This window comes from Hevea brasiliensis, chromosome 13, assembly GCF_030052815.1.
Source record: "Hevea brasiliensis isolate MT/VB/25A 57/8 chromosome 13, ASM3005281v1, whole genome shotgun sequence".
NCBI classification, from domain to species: Eukaryota; Viridiplantae; Streptophyta; class Magnoliopsida; order Malpighiales; family Euphorbiaceae; genus Hevea; species Hevea brasiliensis.
Window position 1 is genome coordinate 88,606,362 of NC_079505.1, and position 25,980 is coordinate 88,632,341.

Sequence of the window (25,980 nt, forward strand, 5' to 3'; positions counted from 1 at the left end):
TTATCTCCAAACCCAACAATAAATGCAAGTGTTTGATATCTTTCTAGTTTCTTCTGGCGGAATCAGAAACGGGGAAGGAAAAGTTGGAACTTGGAAGCGATAAAATGGCCGGAGAGCATATTATGAGGAGAATTCCACGGATTAAATTCCCACAAAGACACCCGAAATCTTCATCTTCTGGTATCACTTTTCTATTCTTCTGTTTTTCTTTTATTTGATTGCCCCGTTATTATTTATTTATTTATTGATTTATGCTTTCTGTTTGTATGCACTAAAATTTTGATTTAATGAGTAAAACCCATGAGCAATTATATGGATTTATGATGTATTTGGTGCTTAAAAGGATTGAAAACCTCGGAAGACATGTTAGGGCACCAAAGGAGATAAGAAAAGTTTATTTGGAAACATGACTATGCTGACGAGAAATTGATAGGAAGTAAATGGACAACAATTTAAACCAATAAATTCTTCCTACTGGTGTGAACCTATGAAGAACAACAATTGAGTGTATATGCAGCAAATAATCACAACAATAGGCTCCTCAAAAGATGCACAAATCAATCATACAAGAACAAGCCAATTTTTTACGCTGAAAACTCCTTCAAAGTAAAGGGTGAAAACCACGGGACCTCTCTTGGTCCAATTGAAACAGCTCCACTATCACAAAAAAGTTTTACAGCAATTACAAACACCATAAACAATTCTTAACCAAAAACCTCAAGACAATTCAAATGAATTAACAAGAGATAACAAAGTTTTGGAGAGAATTCAGCAAAAACACAACTGCTGTCCATCCAAATTGAATACCTTCTGGTTGTCAAAAACCGATCTCCACCGTTCAAATTAAAGAACAATATGTCCCCGCTGTGTCCACCAAAATTCAGCTCAATCAGACCACAAATGACGTTCCAATTGCTGTAAATGATGAAACTGGTCTGTGCAGAGAATCAATAAAAACAGCAGCTGTTCAAGTAATCAAAAACAGTAGAACCAGAGGTCCATTCAAGATCTCCACCATTCACAATGAAGAACCAGATGTGAAGATGCTACGGACCAAATTTAAGCTTGATCCAACGGTAAACATACTCAGAAATCTCAGAAATGTGAACTGTCCTTCTTGAAAAATCTGCAGAAAAATTCTGATGAATGCTCTGTTTCCTCTCTATTTTTCTCACTTCTCTTCTTTGGTGTTTGGACACTCAAAATGAGATTTTGTGGCTGTGTGAATTACTGCAACAGAAAGCAAACATATATATGTAGCCCTAATGGGCCAAAATATTTGTGGAATTCAACAAAATGGACTCTCTCCACATAGGAGGGACCCAAGCCCAACAATTCTCCCCCTCCCGACTATGCGGAGCAATTTGCCAAACCGTCAATCAAACAGCATGTCTCAAATTTTATTCTTGGTAGAACTTTTGTAAACATATCAGAACCATTATCATTAGTGTGTATTTTGTCAAGTTCAAGCAATTTGGACTCCAAAACATCTCGAATCCAATGATACCTCATATCAATATGTTTAGATTTACCATGAAAAGTAGGATTCTTACCAAGATAAATAGCACTTTGACTATCACAAAATAAGACATACCTCTTTTGTGTGAATCCAAGCTCATTTAAAATTTCTTTATCCAAAGCAATTCTTTGCAAGTTTCAGTAGCTGCAATAAATTCAGCTTATGTAGTAGACAATGTAATACATTTTTACAATTTGGATTGCCATGCCACAGCCCCCTTGCAAAGGTGATCAAATGCCTAGAAGTAGACTTCCTTGAATCAATATCACCTGCCAAATCAAAATCTGTATAACTAGTGAGAATAGGTTTGTCAGTTCCAAAACACAGTTTAAACTAGAAGTACCACGGAGATATCTCAATATCTACTTCGCTGCATTCCAGTGATCCTTTCCTGGATTAGATAGAAATCTATTAACTGTACCAACTGCATGAGCTATATCGGGTTTAGTGCAAACCATAGCTTACATCAAACTCCCTACTGTAGATGCATAAGGGATTTTTTACATGTCTTCCTTCTCTTGCTCACTAGAAGGAGATTGTTTGTCACTCAATTTAAAGGATATGGCAAGAGGTGTACTTATAGCTTTAGCTTTAGCCATATTGAACCGCTGTAGTAACTTCTCAATCTATTTTTCTTGAGATAGCCATAACTTCTTCCATTTTCTGTCACGGATGATCTTCATGCCGAGAATATGCTTCGCTGGTCCCAAATCTTTCATTGCAAAGGACTTGCTCAACTCTTTCTTCAAACTATCAATCCTGAAAGAGTTAGGACCCACAATGAGCATGTCATCAACATATAGTAGCAAAATGAGTCATTATCAGGGAATTTTTGCACAAAGACACAATGATCAAAAGTAGTCTTCTTATAGCCTTGTTGAACCATAACTTACTCAAACTTCTTATACCACTGCTTGGGCGCTTGTTTTAAACCATACAAGTTCTTCTTCAATTTGCAGACATAATTCTCTTTTCCTTTTACCACTAAACCTTTAGGCTGTTCCACGTAAGTTTCCTCCTCTAGTTCACCATTCACATCCATTTGTTCAACTTCTAAGTCAAGACTTGCAGCTAAACCCAAAATAACTCGAATTGATGACATTTTGACCAATCAATCCCTTTTTTCTGACTGAAGCCTTTGACAACCAATCTAGCTTTGTATCGTGGAGATGAGGAATTTTCTTCATGCTTCACCCTATAGACCCACCGATTTTTCAAGGCTTTTTTGTCTTTGTGAAGCTTAACCAGTTCAAAAGTATGATTATCGAGCAAAGACTGCATTTCATCCTTCATGGCTGTAACCCATTCTACCTTCTGCTCACTCTCAATAGCTTCTTGGTAGCATTCAGGTTCCTCTCCATTTATCAACAATACATACTCACTGGAAGAGTACCGAGTAGAAGCCCTGCGGTCTCTGGTAGACCTCCTAAGTGGAGCTTCAGGTTGCACAACAGGTGTCTGTTGTTGATCATCAACTACTTCATGTATAGGAGAATCTACCTCATTTGTAACTTCATGTTCACCCTCAGCTTCATTATTTTGAGTATCATTTTGCACATCAACCTCAACTGTATTAGGCATATCTGTTGTAGGAGTTGGATCCAAATCAATCAAGCCATCAGTTTCAGACTTTGACTTTCCTGCCTTGTCAATATCTTCAATGGTCTGATCCCCTACAAAGATCACATCACAGCTTCTGACAAGTTTCTTTTCAACTGGATCATAAAACCTGTAGCCAAATTCATTTAGACCATATCAAATGAAGATGCATTGCCTTGTCTTGGCATCTAACTTGGATCTCTCATCTTTGGGGACATGCACAAGCATTTGCAGCCAAAAACAAGTAAATGGTCATAGGAAACATCCTTACCATACCTCAACCTGTCAGGAACATCAGCCTCCAATGCAACAGTAGGAGTTAAATTGATTACATGTGCAACAGTGTACAGTGCCTCACCCCAAAAAGATCTAGGCAACTTTGCATCTGAAAGCAAACATCTGACTATTTCCATTAATGTTATGTTCATCCTTTCTGCTAAACCATTTAACTAAGGAGTCTTAGGAGGTGTTTTCTGATGTCTGATACCTTGTTCTCTGCAATATACATCAAAAGGACCACAGTATTCTCCACCATTATCAGTTCGGATACATTTCAGCTTCTTTCTTGTTTCTCTTTCAACAGAAGCTTGAAATTCTTTAAATGCACCAAGCACTTGATCCTTTGACTTCAAGACACGAACCCAAAGCTTCCTTGAGCAATCATCAATAAAAGTTACAAAAGAAAGTGCACCACTAAATAACTTTACCTTCAAAGGCCACAAACATCTGAATGTACTAGCTTAAGCAAATCCTTTTTCTTGAAAGGAGGATGATGTTTGAAAGAGACCTTTCTTTGCTTCCCAATCAAGCAATGATCACATCTGTTTATCTTTGCACCTTTCAATCCTGAAAGCAGATTCTTTTTGGCTAGATAATCAAGCCCTTTTTCACTAATGTGACTTAACCTCTTATGCCATAATTCTGAAGAACTATTGCTTTCAATTGCATTCATAAGATTGGTAGAGATTGAAGCTTGTAACCAGTATAAGCTTGAAGACTTCTTTCCTCTAGCCACAACTAGTGAACCTTTAGTGAGTTTCAATTGCCCATCATTGAACATGCCAGAATATCCGTCATCATCAAGTTTACTAGTAGAAATCAAATGCAATCGAACGTCTAGTGCATGTCTGACATCCTTAAGCAGTAACTTTGTTCTAGTGTTGGTCTCCAAACAAACAGTTCCAGGGCCCACTACCTTTGACATTACATCATTACCCATCTTTAAGACCCCAAAATCTCTTGGAGTATAAGATGTAAAGAATTCCTTCCTTGATGTAACATGAAAGGAAGCACCATTGTCAAATACCCAACTGACTTCATTGATGGCAACATTAACCATGTTTTCATGATAAACAACAACCAATTCATCTGAAGTAGTAGTGTTGACAGGATCATTATTATCATCATTGCCCTTCCTTTCTTGCTTGCCTTTGTCAGTTTTATTCTTCTTTTTCCACTTGAAACAATATTTTTTGATTTGCCCTGCTTTGCCACAGTGATGACACTCAAGGTTTTTATACCTTGACTTTGATTTACTCCCGCTTCTAACTCTGTTATTCTGATCTTGACTCTTGCTTTTACTTCTTCCCTTGTTTTCAGTAACCAAAACGTCTGTATGTGATGAAGAAGCTTGAGAGCTTCTTCTCATTTCTTCATTTAGAACACCTCCCTCAGCAGCTTTGAAGGAGACAACACCATTAGGAGCTGAATTTGTAAGTGATACTCGAAAAGTCTCCCAAGAATCAGGTAAAGTATTGAGCAACCAGAGGCCAAGAATCTCATCATCAAATTTTATGCCCATACCAAATAGCTGATCTACAGTTCCCCTGAACTCATTCAAATGGTCAGCTATAGAACTACCTTCTCTAAATTTCAACTGTATCATTTTGTTCAGCAAAAATAATTTGTTATTATCACTCTTTGAAGCATGCAATGATTCAAGCTTACTCCATAAGGTTCTAGCATGTTTTTCATTGCAAATGTGGTTATAAACATTATCATCAACAAATTGCCAAATAAACCCCCATACTTGCTCATGCTCAAAATCCCATTCTTCATCACTTTTAGAATTTGGCTTTTAACTAGCAAATATAGGCAAATGCAGTGATTTCACAAATAAAAGGTCTTTCATTTTATTTTCCACAAGTGATAGTTTGTACCATTCAAAGAAATCATTCTATTTGTATTAACTTCCATTATTCTACAGTAGGCAATCACTCAAGCAACCAAGCTGTGATACCAGTTTGATAGGAAGTAAATGGACAACAATTTAAACTAACAAATTCTTCCTACTTGTGTGAACCTTTGAAGAACAACAATTGAGTATATATGCAGCAAATAATCACCATAATAGGCTGCTCAAAAGATGTATAAATCAATCACACAAGAACAAGGTAATTTTTTACATGGAAAACTCCTTCAATGTGAAAGATAAAAACCACGGGACCTCTCTTGGTCCAATTGAAACAACTCCACTATCACAAAAAAGTTTTACGGCAATTACAAACACCATAAACAATTATCAACCAAAAATCTTAAGACAATTCAAATGAATTAACAAGAGATAATAAAGTTTTAGAGAGAATTCACCAAAAACACAGTTGCTGTCCATCCAAATTGACCACCTTCTAGTTGTCGAAAACCGATCTCCACCATTCAGATTAAATAACAATGTGTCCCCGCTGTGCCCACCAAAATTCAGCTCAATCAGACCACAAATGGCCTTCCAATTGCGGTAAATGATGGAACTGGTCTGTGCACAGAATCAAGAAAAACAGCAGCTGCTCAAGTAACCAAAAACAGTGCAACCAGAGCTCCAAACAAGATCTCCACTGTTCACAATGAAGAACCAGATGTAAAGATGCTACAGACCAAATTTAAGCTTAATCCAACGGTAAACAAGCTCATAAATCTCAGAAATGTGAACTGTCCTCCTTGAAAAATCTGCAGAATGCTCTGTTTCCCTTGTTTTTCTCACTTCTCTTCTCTGGTGTTTGGGCACTCAAAATGAGATTTTGTGGCTGTGTGAATTAGTGCAACAGAAAGCAAACATATATATGTAGCCCTAATGGGCCAAAATAATTGTGGAATTCAACAAAATGGACTCTATCCACAAAGGAGGGACCCAAGCGCAACAGAAATTACATGATTTAACTCGAGGGAATCACAAGTTTCTGTGCTGTATTTATGCAAGTATTTCTGATTGTCGCTGCTGTCGGAATCTGTTTTGTATTTATCTTTGAAGGATGAAAGCTATACTGCTTGTGTAGGAATATATTCATAATGATGATCACCTTCAAATTTGAGTCACGCACAGAATTCTTGTGGTGGTCTTAGGCTCCAGATGGGAAGCTAAAACGCTGGTTTAAAACTCTTTTTTTGGAAAAGTATTATTTTAGGCGCTGTTAAAAGAAGTAGTTTATTGTTTTGGAGTTTTTAGGATTAAAATTAAAATTTAGAGGTACTTAATAAATATTTTTGGGATAATGTTTTTCCCAACAAATACAATGCCAAGCAAACCTTGTGATGCCTGGATAATTGAGGCTTTAGTATTCTTTTGAGTTTAAGGTCTTTATTTTTCCTAATCCCCACTTTTATTTGTACACGCTCTTAGGGAACTGTCCCTTCGAAATAAGTGATAGGCAAGAGAAGCTCTTTAAATGCATTTTCTGTCCATGTAAACCAATTTGTTACACTGATAAAACAGAAATGAGTTTTTCTCAATTTTCTAATTTCAGCTATACATGATAAGGGGAAAGAAAAAAAATTTTGAGACTGGTTCTCAACTCCTTGCAATATTTATTCATATTTTGCATGGTCAAGAAGAATCACTGTTTTCTCATGCATAGGTTCCATTTCCAAATCTCATGCAATGGCAAGGTCAGATGTGCCGGCACCACCCTCTAACACTGCTGTAGGAGGCAAAGCTTCTCTTCAGCCTAAGCGTACACCAGTCTCTGAGAGAGAAATAGAGACCATTCTGGTAAGCGTAACATCGTTTTGTGCCCTAGTCAGAATTCATATTTCTAGATTCAGAATTGTTGCTGCAAAACCAAACCCTCTCAGAAAATTGGAATTCAAGTAAAATGAGAATCTGAATGAATGGGACATGAGTTGCTTTGGACATTGCAATGAGGTTTTAAATCTTATTTTAGTTCCATTTTGCATTAACTCTGTATTTCTCACTTAACCAACATATTAATTATCGTACTCCAGGCAATTATTGTTGTACTTTATTTATTGATGCAATCATTTTATTACAAACCATTTATGATCTTTTTCATATTAAATGTTAATATATTTTTGAAGACAGTGATGCTTACATCTGGCAAATTGCCAAATTAAGTTATAAAGTGACGAAGAAGCTTGAGCTCGGATACCATGAACAGAATTGAAGATCAACTCTAAACTAATCAAATCACTGTAATATCAAAAAGTTGTAATACAAAGCAATTATTTGTTTCCATTATTCTCTGACATTAAAGTTTTTTGATTAGTTTAGAGTTGATTTTCAATTTTGTTCAATCTTCTTTATGTTTTGTAAGGTTAATTATTGAATTTTCATTCAAATAGCTTTTATTTGATATGTAGATAACAAAATTCATTTTGGCAAAAATTGATTGCTTTAGTTCATCATGAGATTTCACATTGACATCCAAAGGGTAGCTTCTTGTTTTTCAGCTTGCAAGTGAACAAACTAATATAGACTAGCACGGTCTATGAATGGGGGTATCCGCTTTGCGGTCAAGTAGATTGACCCATGTTCCATGGCAAAAGACCCAACTAGATTTAATAACTTCTGAGAATTTATTTGAAGTATATCTAAATCCAATTATTTCAAAAATATGTGAGCCCAAGTAGGATAATGCCATCTGTTGCCTTTCCATTCCATGCTGTACAGGTTAAACTAAAATATGAGAGTTCTGCAGTTTCAATTGTTTAAGCATATCATTTCATCCAAATATATTTCCTGGCCAAATGCTGATTTTCATCCTCTCTTTTGCAGCTGGGTGGGTGCTTCTGACTCAGCAACCGATATGGCTTATGGCCAGTGCTAATAAAAATTCCTGTCTGGTTTCTGAGCCCATGCTTTTGCTGTATGAAATGTTGATTTTCACCTTTTGTTCGTGTCATATCTATGAAATTGTTGTAATGAAATGATGGAGACCGTTAATTATTCTCAAATATGATGCCAAAGAATTCCTGAATATACTTCTCCAGTGTGCTCTTCCAGGTGTAACATGCTGGAGAACCCAATATGATAAGCAACATATTATATTCCTTCAGTGCTCGATCAATATCATCATAATTGGCAGATGCAACCATAAATTTGTGAATAACCCAATGGCCAATGTCTTGCTTGCTGATCAGATCATGACGAGGATGGGGACGTGAACATATCTGTTGAAAATGAAAATCTCTGCTATGAATTTGATGATTTGCCAATAGCCATCTCGTAAGGAGCTTTATGTCTTTTGCCTTCGACGAGGACTGCTTCAAATCCCTATCAGCGTTAAATTCAAATGAGAACTCAAATTTCTAGCTTCTGGCATGATTGCCTGCTTTTCTAACAGAGGAATTATCGTAGGATGATTTAAATATTCACCATTTAACTTGGATAATTACACTCCAAAAGACATTTGCATATCATATGGGAAAAAATATTTTAGGTACTGATGCACTGCTCTTGGGAGGATATCAAAATATAACTCACTTCAACTCAACTAAGTCTTTATCTCAAAAATTTGGGATGGACTATATGAATTCGCTTCATCCACTCTTAACAATTAGAATTAAATTCTCAGAAATGTGTAATGCTTCTAGATCATGTTGTACTACTCTCCTCCAAGTTAATTTAAGTCTACCCTCTTTTTCTTTCTATCCTCTAACTTAATGTGCTCTACTTATCTAACTGGAGCCTCCGTATGTTTACATTTCACGTGACCAAACTACCTCAATCTCCCTTCTCTCAACTTATCTTCAATTCATTTTCTCTAATACTCTGATTACGAACTTTATCTAGTCTAGTCTAGTATGACCACTCATCCACCTTAACATTCTCATCTCTGTATACGACTCTTTCAATGCCCAACACTCACTGACATATAATATAGCCGGCAGTAAAATGCTTTTAAAAAATAAAAAGATCACATCGATTAGAACCATGGAAGTACATTTCAATCAACCGTCCCTTGAAGTTCATTTGTGGATAAAGCTTATTCACGTTGTGCTGAGAGGCAAAGGAGAAAACAAGAGGACGGGGAGTATAACCAAAAAGAAACCAGCAAATCTTGCCAAAACATATTGCAAGATGAAGCAAAACTGTACACTATTCATCAACGAGGGCCACAAAAGCACCGAGAATTGTTTCCCTCCTTGCATCATCCATGTGACAATTTCGGATTTTTTAGAGTAGTATGTGAATCAATTCTGCTTCTTTCAAAGGACTATGAAGGCAACGGTCACCTATGTCACGACTGTGTGTTTGCTGTCTTGTTGCCTCCTGGTAAGATCTTGATGTCTCTTGACAAGGTCATCTTGGGTGTCCATGCTAATTGCGGCATCCTCTTCTTTCATGAGATATTTGTCAACCTGGGAAGCAGCTTGACGTCCTTCTGATATTGCCCAGACAACCAAGGACTGGCCACGCCTGCAATCTCCAGCTGCAAAGACACCTTCCACACTGGTAGAGAAGCGGCCGTACTCAGCCTTGAAGTTTGATCTATTGTCTAGCTCCAAGCCCAACTTGTCTGCCACATTCTGAAAAAACCAAATAGCAAGAGAAACAGTGACCGCTAGTCCAAGTAGAATTGTAAATATGAATCTCCACTTATCTCATGTCTGATGTGCAAAACTCATATCATTTAGAAGTTCTCATGATTTTCAGAAACTGGGAAAATAGATTACTAACCGACTCGGGACCAAGGAACCCCATGGCTAGTAGGACAAGGTCAGCCTCAATTGTTTCCTCGCTGCCCTCAACCTCCTTAAACTGAAACTTCCCACTAGCATCCTTCTCCCAGCGGACACGTACTACCTCAAGTCCTTTCACATTACCATGTTCATCTCCAATGAAACGCTTTGTCAACACCTCATAAGACCTTGGGTCCTTGCCAAACTTTTCAGCAGCTTCCTGGTGCCCATAATCTACACGGAATATACGAGGCCACTGCAAAAAAGAAAGGTATTAAAAATCATTAAAATATGACATGTAAACCAAATGGGCACAAACATAAATCACAATTGTTTCATAAACACATGAAATACAGAAAAATTATCACATTGGTTATTACACAGATGTTGTATGGTTACACAAAATATCTACATAAGATCATGATTCGAAGTCCCAAAAGGCACAGTTCAAGGAATCTAACAATCAAATCCAATAAAACAAATAAAGTTCAAGAATATTTCAGCTGAAAATCATGAGTAAGCCAATACCCGACTACTGACTGACATTTTAAAAAAAAAAGTGACAAAAATCGTCATTCTAACAAGCAGCATTTGGAAAAAAAGAAACAAAATGTCAAACCTGTGGCCAGGGGTTCCCAGGCGCTCTGGTTCTTGGTGGCTCTGGTAAAAGCTCTAGATTTACAATGCCATTACAACCATGTCTGATAGATGTTCCTACACAATCTGTACCAGTGTCACCTCCACCAATGACAACTACTCTCTTTCCCTTTGCAGATATGTAGTTACCGTCCTCTAGACTGCTGTCAAGCAAACTTTTTGTATTTCCATGAAGAAACTCCATGGCAAAATGGACACCTGATAACTCACGTCCTGGTACGGGAAGGTCCCTGCAGCAAAGTAAAAAAAAAAAAAAAAAAAAGGCAATGTGACCATGTTTTGCTCTTGTTTTCCACATTATTTCCTTGGGCCGGATCCTAACAATATGGATCAAGCATTAAAATGAAAATAGACTGCTTCCTCTCTTACCTCGGCTTTGTGGCTCCTACTGCCAAAACAATGGCATCATTCTCCTCTCGAAGCCTATCGAGAGAGTACGGAGGATCAATTCCAACATTAGCGTTGACCACAAAATTGATGCCTTCTTTAGCCATTAGATCAACACGACGTTGAACAATATCCACTTTGTCAGCCTTCATGTTGGGAACACCATACATCATCAGTCCTCCAATTCGATCAGCACGCTCATACAGAGTCACCCAGTGACCCATTCTATTCAGTTGATCAGCAGCAGCCAAGCCAGCTGGTCCACTTCCAACAATAGCAACTCTTTTCCTGTGAGCAAAAGCAGCTGCATTATTTCAAGCCCAAACATCTGGGGAAAAATTCTGAAAAATTTGAGACATTTCCATGGGGTAACTAATAAATATGTCCATTGCAGTCAATGTTGGCCCAGAAAAAAACTTATTTTCCAAACAATAACAGGGACATCGAAGATATCATAATTGTATAAGAGATGCTATGCTGAAAGATATTAACGGGCTGTAGTTATATTGCTTAGCAAAAGAAAAAATCATACCCAGTTCTCCTGAGGGGTGGTCGTGGCACCATCCACCCTTCCTCGAAGGCCTTGTCAATGATGGCACATTCAATGCTTTTGATAGATACAGGATTCTCAATAATACCAAGAACACAAGAACCTTCACAAGGTGCAGGGCACACACGGCCAGTGAATTCTGGGAAGTTATTTGTCTCAAGGAGCCTATGTAATGCTTCGTGCCATCTATTTTGGTATACTAATTCATTGAATTCAGGTATTTTGTTTCCCAAAGGGCAACCAGAGTTCTCCTGCATCATTTTATTGAGATAAAATGTTCAGGCATTTAATCAGAGTATTACATTAAAATCAAGGAGAGAATAGAAGAGAAGAAACTTAAAACTAAAAAGAGAGGAGAGAGAGAGAGAGAGAGAGATAGAGAGAGGGGAGGGGGAAGAAGATGCACCAACTCTCACCTGATGGCAGAAAGGAGTACCACAGTCCATGCAACGAGCTGACTGAGTCTTCAGAAGTGGGCCAGGTTCTGATTCCAGCATAACTTCATTCCAGTCATTCATTCGAATGTTAGGATCCCTGTATTGAACACCCTCACGCTCATAAGCAATGAAGCCTCGGTGTTTAACAGCATCATTAACCAGAGTAGGCCTTTTCACTGTTTCAGCATCTTCTACCTTCTGCAAATTAAAAGATCTCACATCAATCTATTGGAAAATCCGTACTTGTTTTGTGCATCAAACTACTGGACAATCAATACTGTATTGACAATTTGTGATCAACACTTGCAAGAATCCTAATAACCAAAACTCTAACCTCATTTATTCTCTTATGTAATTACCGATTCAACCCCAAATTTGTGCTTTTGAAATCTTCATCAAGAGAAAAAAAAAAATTGTAAATACTCTGGCCACAAAAAGAAAGAAATGGAAAAGTTAACCATTTGCCCCCACCCCCACATGCTCACAGACTCGCCTGCTCTACAGCAAACCATAATTAGAATGAGAATTTACCTGACTGGATTTCTCATTCAAAGAGGCAGCTGCCAACTTCTTGAGCTCCTCAAAAGCATCCTTCTCCATCAGCTCTGCTTCATCCTGCTCCTCGGCTTCTTTAACAGCAACCTCCTTTAGGGCTGCTGCTTGTTTCATGTTTGCAAGAACACGCTTGTAATCCCTGGGGAAGACCTTGACAAATTTTGGCAGAAGATTTTCAAAATCAGCTAGTATTTCTCTAGATAGCTGGCTGTTTGTGTGACGCTGATGTTGCTGTATCATCATTCTCAGAGTCATAATATCCTCTTCTTCCTCAACTTTATCAAGATCTACCAGCTCAGGATTGCATTGAGAATGAAATTTCCCATCAACATCAAGAACATAAGCAATACCACCACTCATACCTGCAGCAAAATTCCTGCCAGTTTTCCCAAGTACAACAACAGTTCCACCTGTCATGTACTCACATCCATGATCACCAACACCTTCTACAACTGCCCTGGCCCCTGAATTACGTACACAGAACCTTTCAGCCGCCATCCCATTGAAATATGCCTCACCACTGGTGGCCCCATATAGAGCTACATTGCCAATAACGATATTATCTTTTGGATCAAATAAGCTACCCTTTGGAGGATAAACTACAATCTTGCCACCTGATAACCCTTTACCAACATAGTCATTGCTGTCACCCTCAAGCTCTAGGGTGATGCCAGGGCAAAGGAAAGCTCCCAGACTCTGCCCTGCACTTCCATTAAGCTTGACATATATAGTATCTGCAGGAAGCCCTGCCAAGTGGTAACGCTTGGTAACTTCATGGCTAAGCATTGTTCCAACAGCACGATTCACATTGCAGATTGAACTCTCAATGTACACAGGAAGACTTTTCTCCAAAGCAGCCTTGGAAAGTGTTACCAATTTTTTATCCAAAGCCATTTCCAATCCATGATCCTGCTTTTGGACACAATACTGGGCAGCTTCAGGCCGAATGTCAGCAGCAGGCCTAAGTAGCAGGGAGAGGTCAATATTTTCCAGCTTCTCATTGTTCTTAACGACTTCTTCATCAACTTCAAGCATGTCCGAGCGACCAAGCATCTCATTGACAGTATGGAAACCAAGCTCAGACATTATCTCCCTCAGCTCCTCTGCCAACATAAAGAAGAAATTAATAACATGCTCAGGTTCTCCAGCAAACTTTTCCCTCAGAACTGGATCTTGAGTGGCAATGCCAACAGGACAAGTATTCTTGTGGCATTTTCGCATCATGATGCAGCCAAGAGTTATGAGGGGTGCAGTGCTGAAGCCAAATTCTTCTGCACCAAGAAGTGCAGCAATGGCCACATCTCTTCCAGTTTTAAGTTGGCCATCTGTCTGAAGAACTGTGCGGCCACGAAGGTCATTAGCAACAAGAGTTTGATGGGTCTCAGCCAAACCTAGTTCCCAAGGGAGCCCAGCATTCTTGATGCCAGTCCACCTAGAAGCCCCTGTACCTCCATCATGACCTGAGATCAACACATGGTCCGCATGCCCCTTCACCACACCGCTAGCAATCACCCCCACACCAGCCTCAGATACTAATTTGACACTAATTCGAGCCCCTGGATTCGCATTCTGCAAAATGAAGTAAGAGACTTTAGGAAGACGAGCAATGAAATGTACAAATTGATATCTAACTCAAACTGTCCCTAAGAAAGCAAGACTATATAGTTCCTGTTATGAAAACAGGCCAGCAGGAGAATCATCATGGGCCGAGACCATTAAGGATCCACACAAGGCATAGAGGAAGGCAGGCAGCTGAAAGCCAGAACATTCCAGGAGCATCGCTGCTTGTACTTTCTAGAGAGTGAATGAGCTGGAGAAGGCACACAAGCAGCTGGAGTAGCAATGGCAGCAGCGGGAATCAAGGAATGGGAATCTATAAATAAGTATTGGGTGAGAATAGAGAGGGCAGTGAGGAAGTTAGTTATTCAGTGTGCCAGTGAAGATATTCCTGGTTGTGGTTCTGTTGCGGCCCATGGGCAGTGAGAATAGGCTATGAATTTGTAGTTCTCATTGTAACAGAACTTGTTAATCCAATACGTTCTCATTCCATCCATCTTTATTTCCTTTACTGTCATCTGCTAGTTCTTTGCTCTTATCAGTTCCTCACAACTGGGATATAATAATTAAGAAACTGCAACAACTTAAAAAGCATACTGTGGATCACATGTCATCCATTCATGAATACCTACAGAAGTAAATGCTCATACCTTAAGGTCATGAATCAACTGGGCAAGGTCTTCAATTGAGTAGATATCATGATGGGGAGGAGGACTGATAAGTCCCACCCCAGCTGTAGAATTTCTGGTAACTGCAATGTCTCCTATGACCTTGTGGCCAGGAAGCTCACCACCTTCCCCAGGCTTAGCCCCCTATAAAGGAAGAGCATACTTAGAATGAAAACAATTGATAGGTTAATAAATAACTCAATTTATATTTAACCTCACCAAATGCCAAAGTACGTATCAGTTAAAGATGCAAATGCACCCACAGGTGCTTTGCAACACAGCATCATCTGCCATGAACATAAATCCATAAACAATAGGAACCTCTGTTCCAACAGGAAGTCAGGGGCTAAATGGGAACAGACAAGCATCAACAGCAGAACCATATATATGTATTTGAAAGATACCTGAGCCATCTTGATCTGTAGTTCATCAGCATTTGTAAGATAATAACTTGAAACTCCAAATCTCCCACTTGCAACCTGCTTGATTGCACTTCTCTTTGGATTAGTTGAACCATTAGGAAGAGGCACCATGCGAGATGGTTGTTCACCTCCCTCACCTTCAGCAATAATGAAAAACTTTTAATTGTAAAAATATATGATATAAAGCAAATGAAGAAAAAGACTAAATTAAACATGGAAAATTATAAAACTCAAACATTACAAGTCATTAAAAGGAAATTTACAAACAACATACAATAATTTTCATCAAAAAAATACAAATGAAAAATATGATGAATAATTAAAGTAAAAGATTCCTAGACTGCTAAACAACCAGATATCGTAGCAACTATTGATCTGACTACAAGAAGGGTCAAGAATAAGTTAAATTAAAACATACCTGTATTTGACTTCCCTCCAATTTTATTCATCGCAATAGCCAGCGTCGTATGCGCCTCAAGTGATATTGATCCATAACTCATAGCTCCTGTACAGAACCGTTTAACAATTTCACTAGCTGGTTCCACTTCATCTAATGGAACTTTTACCTCTGCCTCTTTGAACTTCAAAAGCCCACGTAAATTGCAGGCTTTGTTCAACTCCTGAATGCGTCTAGAATATTCCTTATAGGCAGCCACACTATTAGCTCTAGCAGCTTCTTGAAGCTTTGCTATAGCAACAGGATCATTCAAGTGGATTTCTCCACCCTTCCTCCAATGGTAATCCCCAGGATTGGGAAGTGCTACTGACTCAGCACTGCCAGGAGGGTAGACCCGGGTAGGAAATGCCAATTCATGCAAATGAAGTGTGTCACGGGCAAGCATCTCAAAGGTTGCTCCCTCTACTCTGCTGGGAGTTCCTGCAAAGCACTTCTCAATCACTTCTGATGAAAGGCCCAGAGCTTCAAAAATCTGAGCACCCTTGTAGGAGGCCAAAGTTGAAATCCCCATTTTAGCAAGAACCTTCATCATTCCATAGTTGCTTGCTTTGAAATACTTCTTGACTAGCTCATCCTTTGAGTGGAATTCACCGGTAGATTTTGGTGGGATCTTCCCATCAACCTGCAATCTCCAGATAGCTTCTATGGCTAAATATGGGCATATGGCATCAGCACCAAATCCAACCAATGTACAGAAATGGTGCACTTCCCGTGGTTCAGCAGATTCGACTATCAAACCTATACAAGTGCGCTCAAGCTTTTTAACCAGATGATGATGGACAGCACCAACAGCCAAGAGTGAGCTTACAGCAACACGCTTTGATGAGAAGGCTACACACATATAGGCATGACCAACAAATAAATTATATATTAATTTATCGTTCAGTTAAGTTATTTGAGGCTAAGAAAATTTCAAACCACTAGAATTTCATACCTCTGTCAGAAAGAACCAATAAAGTATAACCCTCCTTAATTGCATCATGTGCTTCAGCACAAATCCTATCTAATGTATCCTCCAATCCCTTCCTACCACAGTCCTTTGAGTATGTTATATCAAGGACTTTGCTTCGCCAACCTCTATAATTCATCTTTTTAATAGCTTCCATTTCCTCAATAGATAAGAGAGGGCCTTTTAGTGAGAGACGATGGCATTGCTCCTCAGTTGTTTCTGTCAGATCACCTTCTGGTCCAATCATGCACTCCATGGAAGTGACTATCTTCTCTCTAATAGGATCAATAGGGGGGTTTGTCACTTGAGCAAACATTTGCTTGAAGTACTCAAAAGTGAGCTTTTCCCTATTAGACATAACAGCCAAGGGAGCATCATTTCCCATCGAACCAAGAGCCTCAGTCCCATCTTTTGCCATGGGAAGCAACAACATCTCCAAAGCTTCAACAGTATACCTGCATACAGTTTGACAGGTAAATTGTCATATAACATTCATGAAATATTTGATTCCAAAATACTTGAAGCAGGTACTGCTTCACATACCCAAAAGCTTTCAGAGGTGCTAGTAAACCATGAATGCCCACGTTCTCCATGTTGTCATCATCATTAGATGTCTGAAGTTACAAGGTTCACATCATAATGAGAATTACTAATAGAAAGAAACAGGAAACAAAAGGAAGTAATTACACGGAAGTGTATACAACACTTACAGGAACAACTCCAGCTATAGAAGGAATAGTCTTATCAGTTTCTGGAACGGAGCCAACAATGTCCTTCAATTCAATCTTTTGCCTTTTCAGCCACTCCCCACAGGGCCTTGCTAGGGAGTACTGCTGCTTTAAGGCTTCATCATCTACAACCATATGCTTCTCAAAATCAACCAGAAGCATCATTCCAGGGTTAAGTCTTCCTTTCCTGAGGATATCTTCAGGTGGAATATCCACAACACCAACTTCGCTAGCCATAATAACCCGTCCACTCCGCGTAACATAAAACCTACCTGGCCGCAGTCCATTGCGATCAAGTGTAGCTCCGAGGTACCGGCCATCCGTAACTGTAAATTACATCCACATGAGAAAAAAGCTAGAGACTAGGTTTTTTTTGCATATAATAGTACTGAAAGAGCATGTATGAAATAATAGACAATTACATGAAATAAGTGCAGGCCCATCCCATGGCTCCATAAGGGCTGAGAAGTATTCATACAAGGCCTTCCGATGAGGATCCATATTCTTATCATTTTGCCAAGCTTCAGGGATCATCATCATGATAGCTTCAGGGAGACTTCTCCCAGCTCGAACTAGAAGCTCAAGTACACCATCAAAAGCCCCTATTAAAAAAAAAAAAAAAGAAACATTTGAAAAACAGGCCAATGAAGAAACGACGGTGAAATACACTCTGAAAGCAAATTCAATCCTCTGTAACTTAGGATTTAAAAAGTTCACCTGAGTCAGAAGAACTAGCATCCACAATAGGTAGAAGCTTCTTCATCTCATTCTTGGACAGACCAAGCTCCTTGCACTTCAATAGACCCTCACGTGCCTTCATCCTGACAGGCAACATTCACAGTTAAAATTTTTTTTACCACAAAAATGACCAATAAAAACTAATGGAAAACAACCATCTCTCAGTTGCTTAGCAACACACCAGTTCACATTGCCTCTAAGCGTATTAATTTCCCCATTATGGCCCAAGACACGCATAGGTTGAGCACGATCCCAGCTAGGAAATGTATTTGTAGAAAATCGAGAGTGTATCTGCACTCAAAAAGAATCAAAATAGTCACTTTACAATTCAATCCGCTAAACACACAATAGAGGAAATGGTCTGGAAACAACACATGTTACACTGTCCTCAAGGCCCTTCAGCAGACCTTGTACTAATGTGCCAAACAAAGAAGCATGCAAACCCTAAGGCACCTTCACTAAAAAAAAATTTCCATTCAACCACCAACTGGATTTCCACCCTAAAACCACTGATCATAGAGCACTGCAGTAATTTTCTGCAAATATGATTTACTTTTGACAATGAGGTTCCTTACCAACTCAACTCAACCAAGGTTGGTATCCAATCCAGCATCCAAATTCATAAAGAATTCAAGGGAGTGGAAGAACTTAAGAGATCATTCAAACTTCAATGCCTCAGAAGTCATTCCTCAACCTTGCATATCTTCAGTTACTGGTGGTTGCCATGCTGTTTGTTGAAGTATAAGTTAGTGGAGAAGAAGTAAAGTGAATGGATAATATATTTACCAGGGCCATGTAGCTCGTAAACCTTTCATTGCCAAGATCTGCATGATAATAATCCTTCAATTGAATGGGCTTCAATTGACCTTTGTAAACAATAGTCCTGCACATACCAGCAAATAAATTAACAATTTTATAGATGCATGCGATTGACACAGATAACAAATTTCCAGAAACAAGGCCACACACATTTCTGAAGTACAAACCTCGAGGAAAGAGAACATATATAGAAGTCCCTAACTCCACCATGCTGAAGGTTCAATGCAGCTCGGATAGCCACCATTGACACTCTTCGTAATATGTACATCTGCAAAGAAGCGAAAAGAAGCATCAATTATGAAACTGAAGAACTTGAGAAGTAAAAATAAAATGCTATTATAAGATAGATGCTAACAGTAAGGGAATTACAAAGCTCCGGCTGATTCACTTTGTACAGATCCCTTCATTTTCTATTTTTAGAATCAGTTGGTCTGACATTCACAATTATCTAGCTACATATTACCAACACATATTTCCCAAATGTCAGTGTACATATATCAAATTCAATCCCACAAGATATTGTTGGATCACCATGCACCGACAGATATTACACAATCATAAACTAATGCACAAGCATCTTTGGTCCCAATTTGAACTCTCGTGACTTATCAGAGATGGAAAACTACCTGTTGTTCAAAATCAGCTTTTGACCTAGGAGTAGGTGTGAGGAATACTTGCTCAACCACAGGTTCAGTCTGCAAAGCAGTATTGCCCAATCCTGAGTTGTCTCTCGGCACTCGTCGCCAGCCAAGGACTGTATGCCCAAGAGACTCCGCTACCTTTAACACACAAAAATTAAAAATTTAAAAAAACAAAAAAAAACACTTCTCACCAGCGTTATCAAGAGAATGAAGTAAAAAGAGCAAATACTCTCGCATTAATATAGATTTTCGTCTCAAAATTACCTTGGTAAACACATTTTTGCTTTCTTCCCTTCGGTTGTCTGATGTGGGCAAAAAGAACATGCCAACTGCATAGTTCCCAGGTGGCGGCAGTTCGAACCCAATATCCTTAGCAACCTGTCAAAGGAAATTCAACGAAAAGTACCACCTTGATGCTCAGCTAAACACGATAAAAACCGGTTTCTGTTGCATATATTATCAGAAGTAGCTGTTTCCATTAATCTTTTCTCCATTAAACACAAGGCAATTTCCATTTTGAAAAGCCCGAATACTTTTACAAATAAAAAAAAAAAAAAAACTATGTAGAAGCTATAAAACCAAAATTACCAGGCAGGATCAAATTGAGAAAAAAATAATAATAATAATAATAAGATTCAAAAATAAGTTGAAAAATTAAAATTAAAGATACCTCGTTGTAGAAATCGTGAGGAAGGGCGACAAGAATCCCAGCTCCATCACCGGTATTCGTTTCACACCCACAAGCACCTCTATGCGACATGCGTGTCAACATCTCCAGTGCATCTGTCACCTACAACAAGAAAAAATGCTCTCAAAATACAGATCCAAAACCACCTGATGTCCTGGTCTATTTTTGTTACACAATACATATGTTCTTTCCATTTTTATGTAAAACACTCACTGTTTTACGGCTGCTGTCACCGGATAAATCAGCCACGAATCCGACCCCACAAGAGTCCTTATCAAATGACGGATCATAAAGACCAAGGGGTTTCTCCGGCACTCCGGACAATGCGGAACGAACCACAACGCGAAGCTTTGGGGACCGTCCGGGACCATCCGATTGCCATAAATGAAGCCTCTCCGTTCCAGGAGCCCACAGTTTAGTTCCGAAGAAATGCTTCTCCACCACAGTTGATTTCTTGGCAGCGGAGCATCTTGTAGTTCTGTTATTCCGGCGAGATAAGGGAGCAATAACATTCAATTTGAGCGAAATGGAAGGTTTACTGATGGTTGAAAGAGCAGATGAGTGAGCTTGGGGCTTGAGGAGAGAGTTGTATGTCGTCGACATTATTAACTAACCAGGAGGCTAACAGAAATGCTCCGGGTTTTTTTTTTTTTTTAAAAAAAAAAAAAAGATAATAGATAGAGATGAAAGCCCCAAAATTTGGCGAGCTTTACGGGTTCGAACAACTGTTCTTTTTTTCTTATAGAAATTTGTTTCTATCAATCAGAACTCTGTTTTTTGAGCTCTGTATATGAAATTCCAGCAGATATGAAACAGAGTTTCAGATCAGAAACCTTATATCAGAGATCTGCAAGAGCTCTTTATCTATCTACAGCTTTTAGGAGATTTTGAAGCGATTCAGTGTGTCTTCGCAGCCAAATCTAGCGATTCTGAATTCAAAATATAAATAGAAGAAAGTTTGATTGATTTAGAAGGAAAAACACTGGATCTTAAACAATAATTTGGATAAAGAAAGAGTTCTAAGATTTTATATATATAAACATGTATGTAAGCCGAATTTCTCCGAAATTATGAAACACTGCTCAAAAGAAAATCTCCTCTTGTATCATGCAGGCGGATTTTACAAGATCCAGCATTGAATAACACGAAGAAAACAAGCAAAGCCAGCCAAAGAGAGAGCAGAGAAATCAAAGGAGATTTATTGATTGCAGGGAAGAGGGAAGCGGTGGCAAAGAGCCGAGGAAAGCGAGAGGCAGAACAGCACCGACGTTAGAGCCTCCTCTGGTGGTTTAGAAGTAGTGTTCTATGGAGACGAAGAGATGGATTTATAGGGAGCAAGGGCAGACATGGAAGAAAGATAAGAAAGTGGGGACCACAATTTTTTAACCAAAGGTCCGCGATCTCACCACCATCGCAAGGTGACGCGACAGCTCTAGGAATTTAAGAAATGCCACGTGTACAAAGGCTCTATGCGGCACGCGACAGCCGCTCATGGTGGGCCCCGTCTGAAAGTATAAACACACACTCACGAACGAACCAGCCTCCATCTCCTACACTGCCGCTCTAAGCTGCTCATGTTTATCCAAACTCGTTTAGGCTCGGTTCCAGGCCTCCGCGTTGGGTCTACCGGTAATTTTCCATTTGTACTTCAAATCCTACACGGGTTAAATTTTGGAGTATTTAGTAATTGGACTTTTTTCGCCAGTACTGACAAATTTGCCCTTCCTAATTGCGTGTAAATTACAATCACGTTTCTACAAATTTTCTTTTTTTAAAAAAAAAAAATCTATGAAATTATTCAACGAAAAACTCTTTATCAGTTATTTTAGTTGGGATAAGATATTTTGTAATCCGTTGAGGCATTCTAAAATTAAACGACTCAATAGCTACACATAAGCAAAAAAAAAATCTCAGATTAAATTATTTATTTTTTATTAAATTAGAAATAATTATTTGCTCTAATTATTAATGACTTGGGTTAAGGCGGCCACAAAGGGATGACAGAAAGCTTTGCAGGATCCAAAAGAGGTAAAAACGTTTTGTCGTTTGGGGGGTAGTTGACCACTTAATCTGACGCGAGGAATGACGAAACGAGCTGCTAAAGAAACTAGTAGAAATCATGGCATTCGTACGCGGCCAATTGTAAACGTGATTAGTATCGCCGGCGGGTTTACACGCGGCCAACAGTTAGCAAGTTGTGGTTTACGTCAGTTAAGAAGAGATAGAATTTAAATTAAGTTAAGAAAATGAAATTTTTGGGCAGATCTCGAGTGCAGAGATTATCTTGGCAGCGATTAACAAAGATAGCACATGGAAAATGAAAGAAAACTGATGGCGGCACCCATTGTTTGTTGTTTTTTTCTAGATTAAAGATAAAAGGGAGTGGTGTGTGCCCTTTTAAGCAAACCAATCTTAACTAACCTTTAGGACTTTACATAGGGACTCTCCCTTCTCCATGCCAAATGGGCATTATCCCCCCACATACGCAAATACAGATTTGACCAATATTTTACTTTCTCCGCATTTTTTTTATTTAATATAATAATTTTTTTATTCATTTGTTTCATATTACAACACTTCACTCAAGGGTCAAAAGGGGAAAAAACAGAAACATAATTCACTTTTAACCCACTTTCACAAGAATTGAAAGAAAATTTAAGCCAATTAATATAAATTATAGTTAAATTTTTTTTTATCAATTATTACTTAATTTTAAAATTAATATTTTAATAAATTGAATGCGTGGAATTTTCATGTTAACTGTAAAGTTATTACCTTTATACTTTGTGCTTTTTCCCTTTTATGATTTTAAAGTTTTTTATTAAATATTAAATTAGTATATTCCAATCACTAGTAATTTCTTCCTCATTAATTATGTCATTTATGTTGATTCTCCATCCAGGGCAGTTGGCCATCAACCCCATCATCCCCATGTGCTTAACTAGGGGTACAGTAATGATTTTTTTTTTCTCTAATCAGTGAAACAGCTTAGATCTCAATTGAAATTCAATTTAAATTTTAATAGATATAGAATATTAAAATCAATATAATTATAATTAATAATATATTTTATAAGTTACTAGTAATAATTCAAGGGAAAGTAAGCTTAATTAATTACATGTGGCCCACAAAATATGAGGTCAAATGCTTTAATCAATTGTTTTATGGTTGAAAACCCACATGATCTACCTTGCCACCTACTACCATGTCTCTCTCAATAAAAAACAGCATCAAATTGAGGTAAAAATTGAAATTCAGGAGAAGTCAAGGTACTGTTTTGTAAAGAAATTTATAAGGAATCCTTAGTATCAAAGTTTAAGTTTTCAAGAGAAAAGTACGGACGGACTCTTTCTGCATTCCTCGTTAAAGAAACACAGACCCGGCGTTCGTGTCCATTTCCGAATAGGCTAAACTCACCGCTCCTTTCGCTTTTCAGGTCTTGTGGCTTTAACTGACTGACACGTGGCCCTTAGATCTAATTTTAGATTATACATATTAAAAAAAAAAAAAGATAGAAAGAAAGAAAGAAGGTGAAACCACTAGAAAAACGAGTTGGTATGTAATCACCTAACTCAATGATGAACTGTGGAGAATTGTTTGGTGCAGGTTAAGGTCAATGATTTGAAACAGGTAGTCTGTGTCCCCACAACCCATCATGCCTTCAAAAAAAAAAAAAAAATATATATATATATATATATATATATTTGTCATAAAATATTCATTTTTAACAGAAATTATTTCATAAAAAAATTTGAACAATGAAGACTTTTTTTTTTCTTTTTTAAATTTTATATTATATTAATACATTTAATATCAAGGGAATGTTAAGTATATAGTAACACGACTAAATCGTACAAAAATTTTAAAAATGGATCTAACTATTAATTAATATAATATATATATATATATATATTATATTATAAAATCATAATTTATTTAAAAATCTTGTATGAAATGATGAATTACAAAATTATTATTTAATTTTTATATTTTAATAAAATTAATTATTTAATATATATATATTAATTTTTATATTTTATTTTCATAATTTTTTTATTAATAAATACTAGTTAAATTATTATTTATTATCTTTATTTTACTAAAATTAATAAGTTAGTACTTATATTTTATAAAAATACATTATTATTATTCTTTATACCTAAATTATTCTAATTATCTTCTCTTATTTCTCTTTTATTCTTTTTTATTTCTTTTTTTCGTATTTATTTTTTCACAATCTTCTACTCTTATTCTCTCTTTGCTTTTATCTTTTAATAAAAATAGTATAAATTATTTACACAAAAAAATTAATTATTTTTCTTAAATTTTAAAATAATCAAGAAAATTAATTTTTCAGTAAAAAAAATATAAAAATGATGTCCAATAAATTAGAAACTTTTTAAAAATATTTAAATTTATATTTAATCTCCATATAATAAAATTTATATTTTTATCTAATAATAAATATTTTTAAAATATTATATTTTTAAAATATATAAATCAACCAATTAGTTTCAATAAAATAAGGAGAGAAAATAATAATAATTTTTAAAATATTATAATCAACTAATTAATTATCTTAAAATAAAGAGAGTAAATAGTAATTTAATTAGTATGAAATAATGAAAAATTTAATAAATAAACTATATAATTTAATAAAAGTAAAATATAAAAATTAAATAGTATATTTTTTAAAATACAATGACCAAATAATTAATTTTATTAAAATATATTAACTAAATTGTAATTCATCTAAAAAAAATATATAAATAAATGAAATTATTCGATTTTCCTTTTAAAAAATTATCATTGTAAATAGTTTATTGTTTTATTTTATTTCCATGTAAGATGATGGGTAATGACATTTTTAATTTTTTTGCATCTAATACAATATTTTATATACTAAATACCTAATATCAATAATGATAAGTTGATTTTAAGAATATACTCTCTCGTATTGATTTAATATATTCAAAATAAATTAGAAATTCACCAGTAAAATAAAACTGAGCTAAAAGCTCATCCTTGTCGATTGATTAGTGCTCTTAGTTGCAATTTATTTTATATAGAAACAAATTAAATTAATGGGTATGGCCAACTTAGGCTTATAACTAGAAGAAATTGACCAGCATGGTCTGACCTGTCAAAGTTCTTGCAATGCAATGAAAGGTCCCAACAGGAAGAGAAAAACAAATACATGGCTGCAGCCCAGCCCTTGTGTTTGGATTTATTGACTTCTTGTTACCTTTACTCCATGATTGAGCTTATTATTCAAGGGATAAGACAATGACATGATGATTAGCCAATCCATGTGGCCAATTATTTCTTTCTTGGTTAATCAAGTTTCTTATCAAAGAAAAACACATTGATTAATTTGTTTAATCATGATTTTCTCATCACTAATTGTCATTTTGATGTCATCCATATGTAAAAACTTAACGCCATTGTTTTTTTCAATGGTTTGGAAAATTTAGCGAAAAATGTTTTTTTTTTAATATTTTTAAATTGTTGAAAAAATCATTTAAAATAATTTTACTGTTTTAATATTTTTATTTTAATTTTTGTAATTAATAATAATAAATAGATATAATTAATAAAAAATAACTTCATAAACTAAAAAAAAATGAAAATAAAAACACAAGGAAGATATCTAGAAGGATAAGAGCTATCTTATTAATCAATTAAAAAAAATTTATG

At 36.8% G+C, this 25,980-nt stretch overlaps 2 protein-coding genes across 3 annotated transcripts; one reads left to right on the plus strand and one right to left on the minus strand.

Moving 5' to 3' along the window:
- The first annotated feature begins 7 nt into the window (after positions 1 to 7).
- Positions 8 to 8,325, plus strand: LOC131171976 (uncharacterized). Its single transcript, XM_058132776.1, has 3 exons — positions 8 to 180; positions 6,967 to 7,100; positions 8,124 to 8,325. Exons 1-3 carry the CDS (start codon positions 105 to 107, stop codon positions 8,139 to 8,141), a joined length of 228 nt encoding a protein of 75 aa, XP_057988759.1. The 5' UTR covers positions 8 to 104; the 3' UTR covers positions 8,142 to 8,325.
- Positions 8,326 to 9,246: 921 nt separating this feature from the next.
- LOC110665757 (glutamate synthase 1 [NADH], chloroplastic) lies at positions 9,247 to 21,583 on the minus strand. 2 transcript variants are annotated; one of them, XM_058132777.1, is made up of 22 exons: positions 20,497 to 21,583; positions 20,266 to 20,385; positions 19,860 to 19,973; positions 19,581 to 19,733; positions 19,122 to 19,222; positions 18,922 to 19,018; positions 18,317 to 18,426; positions 18,115 to 18,218; positions 17,820 to 17,999; positions 17,380 to 17,723; positions 17,213 to 17,283; positions 16,655 to 17,124; positions 15,682 to 16,551; positions 15,246 to 15,400; positions 14,824 to 14,985; positions 12,593 to 14,185; positions 12,041 to 12,259; positions 11,607 to 11,875; positions 11,057 to 11,362; positions 10,650 to 10,917; positions 10,029 to 10,286; positions 9,247 to 9,877 (listed from the first exon to the last, which is right to left on the minus strand). In XM_058132777.1, exons 1-22 carry the CDS (start codon positions 20,884 to 20,886, stop codon positions 9,584 to 9,586), a joined length of 6,648 nt encoding a protein of 2,215 aa, XP_057988760.1. In that variant the 5' UTR covers positions 20,887 to 21,583; the 3' UTR covers positions 9,247 to 9,583. The 2 variants fall into 2 exon arrangements, with proteins under 2 accessions (XP_057988760.1, XP_057988761.1); XM_058132778.1 differs by lacking the exons at positions 18,922 to 19,018; positions 19,122 to 19,222; positions 19,581 to 19,733; ... (1 more) ...; positions 20,266 to 20,385; positions 20,497 to 21,583 and adding an exon at positions 18,711 to 18,853.
- Positions 21,584 to 25,980: the final 4,397 nt, after the last annotated feature.